Here is a 15,212-nt window from a genome sequence, read left to right as displayed (position 1 = left end):
AACATCTGTTTACTGTTTGGGTCAATTGGTTTGCATCTTATTTCACACGCACTAGAATTTAAGTTTAAACTACCCATATGGAAAAGAAATAGTAAAAACTTCTATGATTTACTCATGAAAGTGGCCACTTTCTCATTACTTTCATATTTTTTTTTAGTATGTATACAAAACATACAAGTTTCATTATATAATTTTTCAAGGGATCTTATATGTGTTTTCACTCTTGTATGATTTTCATACAAGTTTCACACAAGACAGATAAAAACTTTATAAGATTTATAAATATCTTTTCCATATGGGTAACAACGCCGGCTTTTTGCCTCCTAGAAACAGGTGGAAATAATTCAGCTCTATTCGCTAAATTGCTGCCAGTTTCAGTACAGCAGAAAAGGCTCTCTGCTCGGAGTGAGTCTTTGAGTTTAGAATTGATTAACAGACACTGAGATACTGAAAGTCAAGAGTCCAAAAATAGCTGGTGAGCATGTTTTTCAGGGCCACCTGTAATATGACACAGCCCAGACACGTGTTTGTCTTATTGTCACATTTTTTAAATTCACCATTCTGGACATTTCAAGAACCTCACCTTGGCTGCAGGGACCTAATAAAGGACAAAGCCAAACTGCAAAAGCAGATTACCTAGTAATGAAAGGATGTTCGCACAGCTCTGGTTGGATCAAACCGAATACCCGACTCTTCTGCCTTTCAGCTAGAAGCAGGTATTTTAACTTGATGTTTGTGTTTTTTCACACCGGGTCGCCTCTTCAAATCAAACTGAATGCATTAGACTTTTGGGAATTTGGCACTGAAGACTCCTCATAATGTGCAGGAATATGAATCAGCTTCTGCAAACCTCAAGGGGCACCGCTCGTGATATTATACTTTAATGAAAGAGCAGGCATCCTTTTATTACTTTTATTTCAGGGCAGATTTGTCTCAGCGAGCCTTCTGCGTGTGCAGGAATAAAGAAACGCGAGTCTCAGAGAAGGCTTCAAACGTCGACGCGCTCTGAAAGCGCCTGAGAGGCTCGGGGACGTCACGGCCCCTCTGAGATCCCTCACACGTCAGTCATCTCCTTTTTAAAAGTCACACAAGGTTGGTCTTTATTCATGCCGTGTGCTGATGTGCAGCCGCAGCTCTGTAGAGGTTAATTACCAATTCATATCAGCCCTTTTAGAGTGCAGATGTGTCAGCTTCCTATTAAAAATACCACTTTGCTGATGGATCATCAAGCGCTAAAATTACTCCTTCAGAATCAGTTAATTTGATTCCCTAACAGATGAAACCACCTCATAATTACCCAGCAAGCACTGCAGAAACCGGCCAGATGAAGAGTCTGGGATATTTTGATGATGGATTGCGTTTCTTCTGACGTCTTTCTGGCTGTAATCGCCGCCTGGTGCTGCCGGATAAATGCAGCAGCAGATAAACAAGGCCGCTCTGACAGCTCTGAAGCTCTGAAGCTCGCCTCCGTGTTTTTCTGGCTGAGTCGGCCCACTGGGAGATCAACCTCAAACCCTGACAGCGCAGAAGCCTCACTGTAGCTGCTGAGGCTGCAGAGCCACCGCTGCTCCTAACAGGGCGCGCCGTGCATCCATCTCCATCGTCTGATTGGCTCCTACCTGGACTGCAGGCGTATTCAAATGATCTAAAATGACTTTAAGTGAAACCAGCAATTCAATCGTCTCCTGTTCCCTCTGTAACTTTCTCTTTAAACTTTTTCTTGTTGCTTCAGACAGTGACAGTGGCAGAGAAAAGGACATTAAAGAAACTGATGGACATTATGAACAATGCTGGGCATCCTCTGCACACGGCCATAAACAATCAGAAGAGTCTGTTCAGTGACAGGTTGCTTCTCCCAAAGACAAGAACTAACAGACTTAAAAACTCCTTTGTCCCACACGCCATCAGACTGTTTAACTCCTCTCTGGAGGGGAGAGGGAGGGGAAACAGGAGGACAAAGGAGGGGGGAACAACTAAGCTGTAGTGCCTCTTCACCTCACTGTGCAATACCTTGTGCAATACTTTTTGTAAATAGTCAACAGTGCAATAGACTCAATACTTGAAATGTGCAATTCACTTGTATTTTTATTTTTTATTCCTATTTATTCTATTTATCCCCTTTGTATATTTTATTTATATTTGTCTCTGTATTTATATATGTGTGTGTGTGTGTGTGTGTGTGTGTGTGTATATATATATATATATATATATATATAACAATTCTGTAACTGTAACTTCGGTCGTTGCTGTGCTTTTTGGAAGTCGAATTTCCCAGAGGAACCCACCCGAGGGATTAATAAAGTTCTATCTTATCTTATCTTATCTTAGACATTTCTCATAAAAACTGGTGATACTGAATCGATTTCTTTTGCTTTGCTGCCCCGCGGGGAGGTTAAAGAGTCCCGGCTCGGCTGCAGATCAGCGCTGCTGGATCTGACAGAGGTTTAACGTCTCTCTCAAGGACACTCCACCCAAGCAGACGCTCAGCAACGCAGCAGCTTCCAGCCGAGGGAGCGGTAAAGCCAGCTCACCTGCAGCTCTGAATAGCAAGTGTACAGCTGCGGTTTACTCAGAGAGGAGGCAAAAGGAGCTATCATCCTCTAACGACGCCACATGCCGTCGGCCGCTCGTGTTCCACGACTTCTCCTGTGATTACATGTGACTTCCTCTCTCTCTCGCATCTACTTCAGTGATTTCACTGCAGCCAGACTACGAATAACAAGCTTCAACTTGCGGCAAAAAGACACGATCGAGTACCATCAAGCATCGACTGAGGGTTAAAAATGCTTCCTCCTTCCCAGGAAATGGAAGTCAAACTCAAGTCTGAGCTTCGCCTGGAATAACAGGAAGTGACAGGAAGGCTCTCTGCGGACACTATCTGATCAACAGCAGCTTTATCAACGCCCAGAAGTCGAGAGTCCAAAGATAACCAGAAGTTTTGGTTAGAGAGCCAGCCTGTGATTCGCTGAGTACTTCCTGACTGACGTGTTAATAAAGTCAGTGAGAGCTGGTTTTGGTTTTAACCTCTTTGACATGTACTTCCTAAAAAAACTGCAGCTTCATGGTGAAAGCCTGTGACCCGATTCACAGCATCTTCGAGCCAAAAAGCAACAAACTGGGAGAGAGATGATTTCAGCCGAGAAGGAAGGCGGAGCATCTTGCGTCGTCACTGAGCTTATACCCATTACCGTGAGAGAATTCCCGTTCTCAAACCACACAGTCTTCACGGTGATGTTTGAAGCTACACAGCAACGACGATGTGGGGTCACCAGCGGTGAACGGAGGTTTCAGAGAGAAGAACGCAGCTACGCCACAACATGTGTAATCAGCCCCGTTTCAGTGATGGAGCTGTAAGGCCGAGCTTTACTTGTATTTATCTTATAGTACAGGCTCACTTCCTGACACGGGCTCTGTGAGACCTGTGGAAGTACGTTCAAGGACAAAAGTCAAGATCGAAAACTTTGCATTTACCTCAGGACATTTCTGGTTTTATTAAAGGCCACAAACGAGCAGAGGCTGTCGGATAAAGGTCTGTGAAACAGACTGCTGGGAGCTGACTGTCTGCAGCCCTCCTCTGGAACTGCAGTGAGAATATATTATATTCCTGGACTAAATGTCACACAGGCTAAAATACTCGATGTGGACTGGCTGCGGGCTTCATCCTCACCAAGCTGTATGAAAACGCCGTTGAGACGTTACATTTGCAGTGAAATCGTGCCTGTAGACCTTTTATCTGGGCCGCGGTGAGGATCTCATTTCCCAGCTTGGCCCTCGCTGAACCTGAATTTGACACCTCTGACTTATGATTAGTGCTGCCACGATTTGTCGACTAGTCACGATTACGTCGACTATCAAAATCGTCGACGACTGATTTAATAGTCGACGCGTCGTTTGAAGCTTTGTAAGATCCTGAGAGACGCAGGAATAAGTAGCAGGATTTAAGAGTGTAATAACGGACTGAAACAGAAGATGGCAGCACTGCATGTACAAGGATGCCAGCTACCGTTAAACCCCGAAGAAGAAGAAGAAGAAGAAGAAGAAGCAGCTGTGTCCCAGAATTCATAGCGCAGCCCAGCTCAGCTTCCAACAATGGCGGCAGCTAGTTAGTTTTAATATTACTCTTATTATTCTTTCTGGGTCACAAAATAAACGTTTAACATATTTTCAGGCGAGAATGTAGCTGTGCAAACCTCAAATATCTGCTCAGTTTATCAGGACACCGCATATTTTCAAAAGCGCGCCGACGTTTTCGGAGACGTCTGTTACCCACTAGCTCGTTAGCGAGCCGGGGGCAAGGCTCACTAGCGCCGTGAGAACACCGGACTCCCGGCAAATTGTTTTCAAACCCACCGCCGTCTTTCGCTACTCAGGTTAAATATATATAAGTCACTTAGATAAATTAAAAATGTTGTTGTTTGGCTTTTTTTTTAGTATTTTATTTGTTCCTGAGTAAATCGGTTTGGCTGAGATTAAAGTTATAGTTTTTACACAGCTGAATAAACATCAAGCAGACAGCTGATTATCAGAAGTGTGAGATGCTCCAGAATTTACTCCGGTGTCCTGTTATATTTTAGATAGAAGGAGTTTATTAAACTTCACCGAAACAATCTGCAAATTTCATTAAAATTTAATAAACTATCATCTTGTCTTTATTTTTAGTTAGCACATACCTTAAACACTTAAAGCTGTAAGCTAATGATAGTTATATAAGAGCAGATGCTGCTGGTGCAATAAGCTGTAGTTTTACGTCCAATGGATGATGATCTGATTAGTCGACTAATCGCAAAAATAATCGGTGACTAGTCGACTATCAAAATAATCGTTTGTGGCAGCCCTACTTATGATGCTGCGATATTTTAAGACTAGATGAAACTCCCGTACCACTGCACCCTGACACAAAGCAGAGAGTGAGCACACACGCCTGTCGATGTATGAAATACTAATACTATTGTACTATTCTTAGTTAGCATATTGTCTGTCTTGTCTTAATGTTGGTTTATAATGGAGCACTGTAACAAAAAATAATTTCCCCCAGGGATCAATAAAGTATTCTGATTCTGATTCTGATTAAACCTAACGCATTAACTCACGCTAACATGAATCGCACCACATTGAGATACTTGTGACCGTGTTCCCATAACTGAGGTTTTCCTGGTTTAAAGGGTGATACCGTCCACAATTGGAGGCTGTTGGACCCATTATTCACGTTCAAGGCCAACAAGTATTATTATTTTTACCCTTAATCTCGCATTACACACTAAAATGACATGTTCTTATGAGCTTTACTTTGAGAATAAAACTACTCAGTATGGTTTGGAAACTACAAATGAAAACTTAGGTTTGGGCAATAAATCCCTGGATAGTTTTAGGTAACTAATTAAAACTACACGTTTAAGTTTAGACAATTAAAACTACTCTTATGTTACATTAAGGTAAAGAAAATAATTCTGTTAGGTTTAGGTAGTAAAACTAGTTGGTTAGGTTTAAATAATGAAACTAATTATGTTTAAGTAGTGAACCTATAATGAAAACTGCTATTATGTTACATTTAAGGAAAGAAACTTATTCTGTTAGGCTTGTGTTGTGAAACTACTCGGTTAGGTTTAGGCAATACAACCCTGGTTAGGTTTAGTTAAAGTTGTGCTAACTAACAACAAAAGGACAACACATGTCTTGTACGTGCACAACAGATTAGATTCTTATAAATTTGTCACATTTTCACTGCTGGACATTTCTGTGGAGTCTGGAGACCATCGCAGTCACGGGTACCTGAACACCTCTCGAATGTGGCAGAACTGCACAAACGATTAATAATGTCAACACAGAGCAAATCTCAGAGGAACAACAGCAACATTTAACAACAACGAAAGTGCCTGTAGAGACGAGGCCGCGGAGTCACAGACGATATGAAAAAGTGGGATTAATATAAAGATAAAGGCCTCAGAAACCATCGTCTACCTAACAAAATAGCGAAAGAAAGAGTAAAACGAAGTGCTCCTGTGGGTGTTTGTCGCTCTGTAAATGAGCGTGTCCTGCCCTCCCACCTGCTTCGACTCCTTGGGTCAAAAACACGCTGTTAGTCCCCCCCCCCCCGCTTTCCCGAGACGTGATTGGAACGAATCCCCAGACTGAAACATTTACATCTCCTCTGTGGCGAGCCGCCGGCAGACGCCGGCACTATCCCCCGAAGACGGGCTGAGCCAGATAAACCAGGCTAAGCCCATTACAGGCTGCTGCTGATTGAATCGAGGAAACAAGATTAGAAACATGCAAATAGATTTTATTAAGAGATTCAGGCTGCAGCTGTGAAGACTCATTCATTAAGACCGTCCGCTCGCTGCCCGCCTCATTTCTGTTTTTCTGTCTCTCTGCAGGAAGCTGAGATAAACAATCATATTCCCACAAGGAAGCTCGCTACTTCAGCATCACCTTGAACATGATTTCCCACTTTTTTCTCTTTTCAGCAGCAGCAATTAAAGCTGAAACAATCTGCAAGTGTTTTAATTATTAAGTCAGTCATTTACCCACGAAAAGCTGTGAGTACTTCAGGGGGCTTTTGTCTTTAAGACACTGGGGTGGCCTTTTTCTCTGATTTGAGTAAAACAGAACTCTGTAAACTGAGAACACAATCAGCAAATGTAATCGCTTAATCTTTGCTTCTTTCTGGAGAAGCCGTCGGTCATGAGGACGTTAAAAAAGCTGATCAGAAAACAAACGTGTCTGAGAAGAAATTAATTCAGCGTGCTTTTCTATTTGACATCTAAAAAAATTAAGCTAGCATGGAAGTTTCCGAACCTGCAGTTCCTCAAATGGCCACTTGAGGTCCCATAGACACCCGCTTTAAGACGTAAACACCATCTTTGGATGGTTTGTCTCATTTACTAATACATTAAAACACCACAGATAAAATATCGCTGTAGCTACCGTAACGTTATAATTAATGAGGAGAAGCTCACGAGTGCCCCCTGCTGAAGCTCTGTCATAACTGCACCCGATTTCTGTACAGTGGGATTAACAGGAAGTAGAACAGCTTCCTTCAGTCAAGGGTGGGTGACGCCCATGTCTTAAATATCACTGGTGTCCATGGTTACTAATGTGGAGGGGGCGGGGCTTTTGACCTACAGTTCAACCACCCACCAGGGGGGGATCAATACACCTCTGGAGCTGTCACGTTACACAATGCTGTCCTGTTAATATAAAATAAAGTGCAATACATCAAAGTCTTCAAATCATGCTCACTACATTCTCCCACCTTCATCATCATCATCATCATCATCATTAATTATCAGTAACGGCTTCATTATCAGCACCACCTCCTTCTTTTCTTCTTCTTCATCACATCTTTCTGTTTTCTCATAATGCCACCGGCACATCTCCACCAAGCATCAGCACATCTCCAGCAGCTCTAATGACTCTGCAGCGTCTCCTCGCCTCAGTCAGAGGTCCCTGAACGCGCTCCTCACCAAGTTAAACAGTTCAGCTCAATTTAAATTTAATTTAAATTAAATCGATTAAACGTCTAAAATTACCAAACTCTGAGTGTTGAGTGAATAACCTGCCCTCCCACCTCTTTGATGGTGCAGTACTCCGCCTGCGGGGACCATAACCGCCTCTTGTAGAAGTAGTTCAGCGCGATGAAGAGCGCGGAGCCGAGGGCAGCCACGGCGGCGGTCAGGGCGATGGAGATGTGCCGGAGGAGAACCATAGGTGGCGGGTGAGGTGGCGGAGGGAGCCGGGAACGGGAGCCGGACACACCGCTGCTGCTTGTTCCTGGACGCCGACGGCTCGACTGACTTCCTCGTTCCTCGCGGCTCCGCGCTCGTGCTGCGGCTGTGCGCGCTACATGTGACCGAGCCGCTCTGATGTTTTTGTTCCCAGACGCAGAAAAAATGCTGCGTTCAGGCGCTGCTCGGAAATTTCCCTTCTCCTCTGTACAAGCGCGTTTAACTAATACACTGACGGTCAGCGACTGCTTTGATCCCTGATTAAGAACAAAATGTACTTTTTTCTTTTTTAATCTGTCATAATCTAATGATTTATATGACGATTTTATTTGTTCCTGGCCTACTAACGTTGATACATTTATTTATTATTGCGTTATAATGATATAAAATTATTGAATTTTGTGAATATGCATATTTGTACGAGAGCCCGACTGATACCAATACCAATTCATAGATAACTATTTACACAAATTCTGCTCGGATCAGCTGATTGTTGTGTTTGTAATGTTCCAAGCACCTGTTGCAAACAGAGAAGTTCTAAAGCACCCCCTGGTGTACAAACCAGACTATGCAGCACCAACATTCATAACAGAAATTAAACGTTTTTCTTTAATTCTTCATTACTTTTTCACTTATCAGCTTTTTTAAATTCCAAGACCAATATAAAGGTAGACAGCTAGTATTTGCTTATATATACTGGAAGTGTACCCCACAGTGATGTGCCCCACAGTGATGTAACCCACAGTGATGTGCACCACAGTGATGTAACCCACAGTGATGTGCCCCACAGTGATGTTCCCCACAGTGATGTACCCCACAGTGATGTGCCCCACAGTGATGTGCCCCACAGTGATGTGCACCACAGTGATGTTCCCCACAGTGATGTACCCCACAGTGATGTTCCCCACAGTGATGTGCACCACAGTGATGTAACCCACAGTGATGTGCCCCACAGTGATGTGCACCACAGTGATGTTCCCCACAGTGATGTACCCCACAGTGATGTTCCCCACAGTGATGTGCACCACAGTGATGTAACCCACAGTGATGTGCCCCACAGTGATGTGCACCACAGTGATGTTCCCCACAGTGATGTACCCCACAGTGAAGTGCACTGTGGATTTTACTGTTGCTGTAACCAATTACAATAACATTAAAAAGAAATATATTTCATGCTTCACTTCAATTTAGTGGATATTTTATTCCTGTTATATAAAACAATTATGAAGGGAAGAACATCGTTTGAATATTTCCTCCTGAAAAAGCAGCTCAAATCTAGCAAAGTGCTTCATTAAGAAAGCACTCAAAGCTGGAAACACATCTGTTAGTGAAGGCGTTTTCTTTTTTCCACAGTAACAGAGGCTTCATGGAGGCCTGACCCTGCATCCCACAGCAGGCACAGCTTCATGCACTGCTTCATGAATGCAACAGTGCCAAAAGAGTGACACAGCTGCTGGGATAATGATGGAGAAGCAGCGTCGTTTTTCACTTTGTGACTGAGGGGATAAAAAACCCTTCTAGCTCGCGCTCCACTGGTCTGAGTTACACCTGCAGTCGTGTGGAAGATGACATTATCTGCTCAGAAACACAGACGCATAAGTGTTTATAATAATGGAAATGGTCAAAGGCTCTATTTTGGACCCTTTTGCTGTCACAGCTACTTTAACTCTTCTACAGGTTGTTGGACACATCCCTGTCCCTCACATAGTCCCCCCCCCCCCCAAAAAAAACCCCAAAACAGGGGCCATCTGCTGCGACTGCTTGAGGGGAGGGGAGGGAGACAGGATAAAGAGATGCTTTGGAAAAGAGCCAGAAATTAATTATAACTGATGAATAAATAAGAGGTGTATAAAAACACAGTGAGTGAGGAAGATGCACCCAGTGCATCATGAGAAACCCTCAGTAGCCTAAGCCTAATGCAGCCATGCCCGTAACATCTGCACTACGAAGTAGTTTCACTCTTTGTTCTTGATGTTGGACTCTTGTTTGAAGAAATATCTGCACGATGGAAGAACCTGCAGGTGATGATAACCATCATCTCTCCCAACCTGTTCAGCACTGCGGAATATTGTCCTCCAGGGGGCGCTGTGGGCTTGAAAGTTTGGGCAGGTTAGGAGGTTTAACTGCTAACAAATAAGTGAATAACATTTAAACCAGGCTTTATGAATAAAACATTAATGTATGAGCCACAAAACTGAACAAAACTTTAAGTATCACCATAACTCGCAGCCTACAATGAAACTTTCTGTCAATAAAAATAATAAAAGTTGTAAATGTGGAGGTTTATCTGGGTATTTTTGTTATGTTTATTTGTTTGATTTAAATTTTTAGACCAAACAATAAAAAAATTTAAAAAGTACAAAACAGACAAAATATAACGTTTAAAATTTACCAATAATAATAATTATTGTTACTATTTATATAGTAATAATAAATAATAATCCATAAATATCCATATAATAAAAAAATGTAAAATGACATAGGTTAAGATAAGGACTTTTTTCAAAATTTTGAATGGATTCTTACTGTTGTAGTAGAATAAAAGTTTCAATCATAAATAAAATTATACCACAAACTATAGAATATGCATAAATGCATAATTTGCTATTTTTAAATATTAAATTAAGGTAGAACAGCAATGCTTCCATAAAAATAAAAATAATTTAATGAAAACTGAGTTACTGAGATTTGAAATTTTTATTTTTTAAGTTTTTGCTTTCAAAATACTTCACTTTGATTCAATTTACAGAGTAGATTTTATAGTTTCAGGTGGATTTTTGATCATTATTTTTAATCATGAAAGTTTGTCAGGAGCAAGATTTTGCAAAATCGGAACAGCTGTTTGAATAAAAACACAGCACGTGTGCATTTCTATTTTACTGTAGGTTTTATGGTAAGTTCCAAGTGTTTATTCTTAGTGAATTTTAATCTTGTTTGTTACTAACTTAACTCACATCTAGTTTTGATTGTTTTAGTTGTAACTTTTTTTAACTAACGTTTAGCTATAGTTCACTGCAACATTCTCTTTTTTAACATAGATTTTTTTTTAATTTTAGTGATATTTCAATACAATAACCAAAAGTATTTACATTTAATGTTTACCTTCACTATAGGCCTTTTACTATGTTGTGTTATTCATAGACCCCTGTATATTTTATTCTTCTTCCTGCTGCTATAAAACAATATTTTTCTCATGGTATCAGTAAAAGTATTTTTCGGAAATTGTTTTGCCCGGAAGTCTTATTTTGTGTCCTGGAGTTTGTCAACAAATATTTTATTTTGAAACCGGAAGTCGGGTTGAGCGGCTGCCGTTAGCTTGATCGGTTCGAGCGAAGTCATCGGGACCGAAGAAGACTTTACCGCCACCGCTGCAGTCTCCCTCTGCCCAGCTTTCACCGGAGGATTTTTACGGGATAACAGAGAAGTTCTTCGGCTATTTAGCGGATTTTAACGGCTGTGAATTCTCTCGGTACTTTTCTCCTTTCTCCAAGCGGCGGGCGGACTGTTCGCTGTCCCGCAGGCTGGAGGCTAGCGTCGGTTACTGCGGCTAAACATGGTGGCCTGTCGGCACGGAGAGGAGCCGAGCCCCAGCTCTGCGGGTTTGGGGGTGTTATAAGGGAACGCGAGGACGCTGGCTGCTGCTCCACCCTTTTCTAAGTCTGCGTTTTGTTAATCTGGAGGTTTCTACGGGGCTCCCCGTGTGTTTCCGTTAAACCCGAGCAGCAGTACCACCGGCGTCAGCAGGACCCCGTCCGTGTTCGGCGGAGCGTGGATAATCATCCCGAAAAAGTTCTTCCAGGCCGCCTCAAAGTTTGCCCGCGGACCTGGGAAACTCCAGACCGTCCTGGACACTCCTCCAGCTGCTGTGTTTACGTTACGGATACTTTGAGGCTCTCAAACCGGGATGAATTGTTGCACAAGTGCAGCCTGATGAAACAGTTTGTTTTACCCCCTTCCTCCTCCTCCTCCTCCTCCTCCTGTTCAGGGTCTGATTGTTAATCTGAGGATTATTATGGATTTTTACCATGGCCTAATCCAGCCAGACTCTGAATTTGGGGACTAACTGCAGATGTAGAGTCTGACTGTGATGGTGATGATGATGATGGTATCTCTTCGCGATGATTCTGAGTAGAGAGGAGTTCATTACATGGAGACTCGCCTGACATGCCGAGGAAGGAGTTGCCACTACCTGACGGTTGGGAGGAAGCCAGAGACTTTGATGGCAAAGTTTACTACATTGACCACATTAACCAGTGCACGAGCTGGATCGACCCCAGAGACAGGTAGGACTGCGCGAGGACAGGTGCCGTCGACCTTTGACCTCTGGCAGATAGTCAAAGCACATACATGTAAATACATGATGTGTTAAAGGCTCCATTCATGCGGTAAACGAGGAGGTGTGAGCCTTTTAGCCCAAACATCGTTGTCTGTTCATGAAGTCAACACAGAGTTCCACACCATGTTTGCACTGAAGTACCTTGATATGGATTTAATGTGCAATATTTAAACCTGACGTATATGACGAATATTTAAACCAATATTTAAACCTGAGGCTTTTTTATTTAGGGAGCTGTCGCAGGTAAAAGCCAGTCACACTAATCCCAGTAATGCCTGATTTTAGGGACCTTGTTCCCAGTTTTCTGGCAGGTTTATTTGTTTATTAAGTTATTTGATAAGACATCATAGTAAAATCAGTGGTAGCAGGTGATGGAGGAGAGTTGGTATGAACCTTCCAATAAAAGAGTTGCCCAGTGGCTGGCCAACAGCTAGAGACCTCTGATTGGTTGGAGAGTGGTTGCTGGTTGGTGCCTGGTTTTAAATTGGTTGCAAAGAGGGTGCTGCACCAAAATCCTCCTTGGGATTGCTTTGGTGGTTCACAGGTTGCTTTGATCACCTTTAGTTTGCTTGGAGGACGCCCACTCATTTGGAAACGCTCACCAACTAACCACCAAGCAATTGCATACAACCTCCCAAAACTACTCGCCAACTGGTCGGGAATACTTTATTTTTCCCTAGCGACTGTTGGTTACCAGGGAAACACTGACCAGTCAGTTTCACAGCAACCACTCACAGCTGGATGGTGGAATACTTGTTATTCCCTAGCAACGGTGGTTGCCGGGTAGTCTCCAGCTGGTGTGACTGAGGCGTGAATGAAATGGGTAGCTGCTGGAGTCAAGGTGGGTGAAACAGAAGGTGATGGCTACCTGATGAATCAGCCTCACAGGTGTGCACAGTAATCAATTAATTGCAGTGAAAGCCAATCACCTGTATGAATTATTATCTGTAAATTAGAGTGAATGCATTTTATGTACATATATATTAGGGGTGCAACGATACACAAAATTCACGGTTCGGTTCGATACTTTGGTGTCACGGTTCGATATTTTTTCGATACAAAAAAAATGTTAATGCCTTTTTAATTTGTCATTTATTAAAATTATAAATATATATTTTAACTCAAAAGTACAGTTTTTAAATTTAACCCTAACCCTTGTGCGTGTTTTTTATTTTGACAGCGAATGCGCACCTGCGGACCACTTATGTGCAGCCCTGGTTATTTAGCTCGTCATATTGCAGCCACAGAAATTCTTTTGTCCATGAAACTATAAAGCTGCACTTTCTTTTTGCCTTATAGTCTGATTTGTCATAACTTCTCCGTTTTGTGGTAAGCTTTTCTTTGGCTGTCACTTCTTCACCCCGACCTGTCTTATTTGGCTCAGCAGAACTAAAATATATATCTGTCTGTGAAGGTTCTCAGTCATCCAGGTCATCGTAGTCAAATATAAATCCTGCTGCTTTTACACACGCACTCACATAAGCTCAGCGATTCTCTGCGCGATCAACCTCTCACATGTTTAAGCTGCGGGAGATTTCACTTGTCATGTTTGCATAGTAAGCTAACGATTAATAAGACGATGTCAGAGGAATTGGTGCACAAATTATCATCACTCACAGATCAGTGCTGTCGCTCTCTATACACAGTTCGCATGATTGCAAAGTGAAAGCAAACAACAAGCGCAAATTCAAATGCGATTTCAATATGTCACATATTGACAGTGGCTCACCGATGCCAATGACATAATTACCCAGCTACATTTCCGAAAGAATGCAAAAGCATTGACATTAGGGCTGCCACAAACGATTATTTTGATAGTCGACTAGTCACCGATTATTTTTGCGATTAGTCGACTAATCAGATCATCATCCATTGGACATAAAAGTACAGCTTATTGCACCAGCAGCATCTGCTCTTATATAACTATCATTAGCTTACAGCTTTAAGTGTTTAAGGTCTGTGCTAACTAAAAATAAAGACAAGATGATAGTTTATTAAATTTTAATGAAATTTGCAGATTGTTTCAGTGAAGTTTAATAAACTCGCTATCTAAAATATAACAGGACACTGGAGTAAATTCTCGAGCATCTCACACTTCTGATAATCAGCTGTCTGCTTGACGTTTATTCAGCTGTGTAAAAACTATAACTTTAATCTCAGACAAACCGATTTACTCAGGAACAAATAAAATAGTAAAAAAAAGCCAAACAATAACATTTTTAAGTTATCTAAGTGACTTATATATCATGTTTAACCTGAGTAGCGAAAGACGGCGGTGGGTTTGAAAACGATTTGCCGGGAGTCCGCTGGGCTCTAGTGAGCCTAGCCCCCGGCTAGCTATCGAGCTAGTGGGTAACAGACGTCTCCGAAAACGTCGGAGCGCTTTTGAAAATATGCGGTGTCCTGATAAACTGAGCAGATATTTGAGGTTTACACAGCTACATTCTCGCCTGAAAATATGTTAAACGTTTATTTTGTGACCCAGAAAGAATAATAAGAGTAATATTAAAACTAACTAGCTGCCGCCATTGTTGGAAACTGAGCTGGGCTGCGCTATGAATTCTGGGACACAGCTTCTTCTTCTTCGGGGTTTAACGGCAGCTGGCATCCTTGTACATGCAGTGCTGCCATCTTCTGTTTCAGTCCGTTATTACACTCTTAAATCCTGCTACTCATTCCTGCGTCTTTTGGGATCTTACAAAGCTTCAAACGACGCGTCGACTATTAAATCAGTCGTCGACGATTTTGATAGTCGACTAATCGTGGCAGCCCTAATTGACATATATTTTTCCTTCCTACAATAGCCCGACGGGCAGGGCAGAGATAGATTTTGGTACCTCGACTGAAAAAATCGCTAGCCCCGGGACGTTGGGCTAGCGATATTGCGAGCCCTGTATCTGATTGAGGAATCACTCATCTTTGGAAAAGAGAGTTTATTACAGAGAAATGTCTCTTTCCAAAATAAAAGCTATACTATCCGCTTCTTCTGGGCTATATTCTCAGCAGCATATTAAACAGCTGTCTAAATGACTCTGCTAAAGTTAGTAGCATGCTTGCTTGTTTTTTTTCTGCTTCCACTTGTCTTTGCACTAGGATGATGTCAGCGCAAATGTGCAGTCATATTCGTTGTGTTCCCACTAGTGCTTTCAGGT

The 15,212-nt window shown here is 42.2% G+C and overlaps 2 protein-coding genes across 5 annotated transcripts in view; one reads left to right on the top strand and one right to left on the bottom strand.

The window, feature by feature from the left end:
- arl10 (ADP-ribosylation factor-like 10) overlaps positions 1-7,880 on the bottom strand; it is a 37,769-nt gene extending 29,889 nt beyond the window's left edge. For 3 of the 4 annotated variants that reach the window (XR_014922619.1, XR_014922618.1, XM_085471064.1), the window contains exon 1: positions 7,568-7,780. Coding sequence is in view for 2 of the 4 variants with exons in the window: in XM_085471064.1 (XP_085327190.1) it covers positions 7,568-7,705 (138 nt within the window). In the remaining 2 variants the exon portion in view is untranslated. Of the gene's footprint in view, positions 1-7,567 lie in introns of all 4 variants that reach the window. The other variant, XM_085471065.1, reaches the window with a different exon arrangement.
- Positions 7,881-11,021: 3,141 nt separating this feature from the next.
- wwc1 (WW and C2 domain containing 1) overlaps positions 11,022-15,212 on the top strand; it is a 44,534-nt gene continuing 40,343 nt past the window's right edge. Inside the window, exon 1 of the mRNA XM_085471063.1 lies at positions 11,022-12,007. Coding sequence (XP_085327189.1) covers positions 11,889-12,007 — 119 coding nt within the window. The 5' untranslated portion in view covers positions 11,022-11,888. The remainder of the gene's footprint in view (positions 12,008-15,212) is intronic.

Source organism: Copadichromis virginalis, linkage group LG10 (assembly GCF_057382275.1).
Source record: "Copadichromis virginalis isolate Kocher_CV1m ecotype Utaka linkage group LG10, C_Virginalis_male_GT1.1, whole genome shotgun sequence".
In the NCBI taxonomy this organism is placed as follows: domain Eukaryota; kingdom Metazoa; phylum Chordata; class Actinopteri; order Cichliformes; family Cichlidae; genus Copadichromis; species Copadichromis virginalis.
This window is presented reverse-complemented; position numbering and strand designations above follow the sequence as displayed.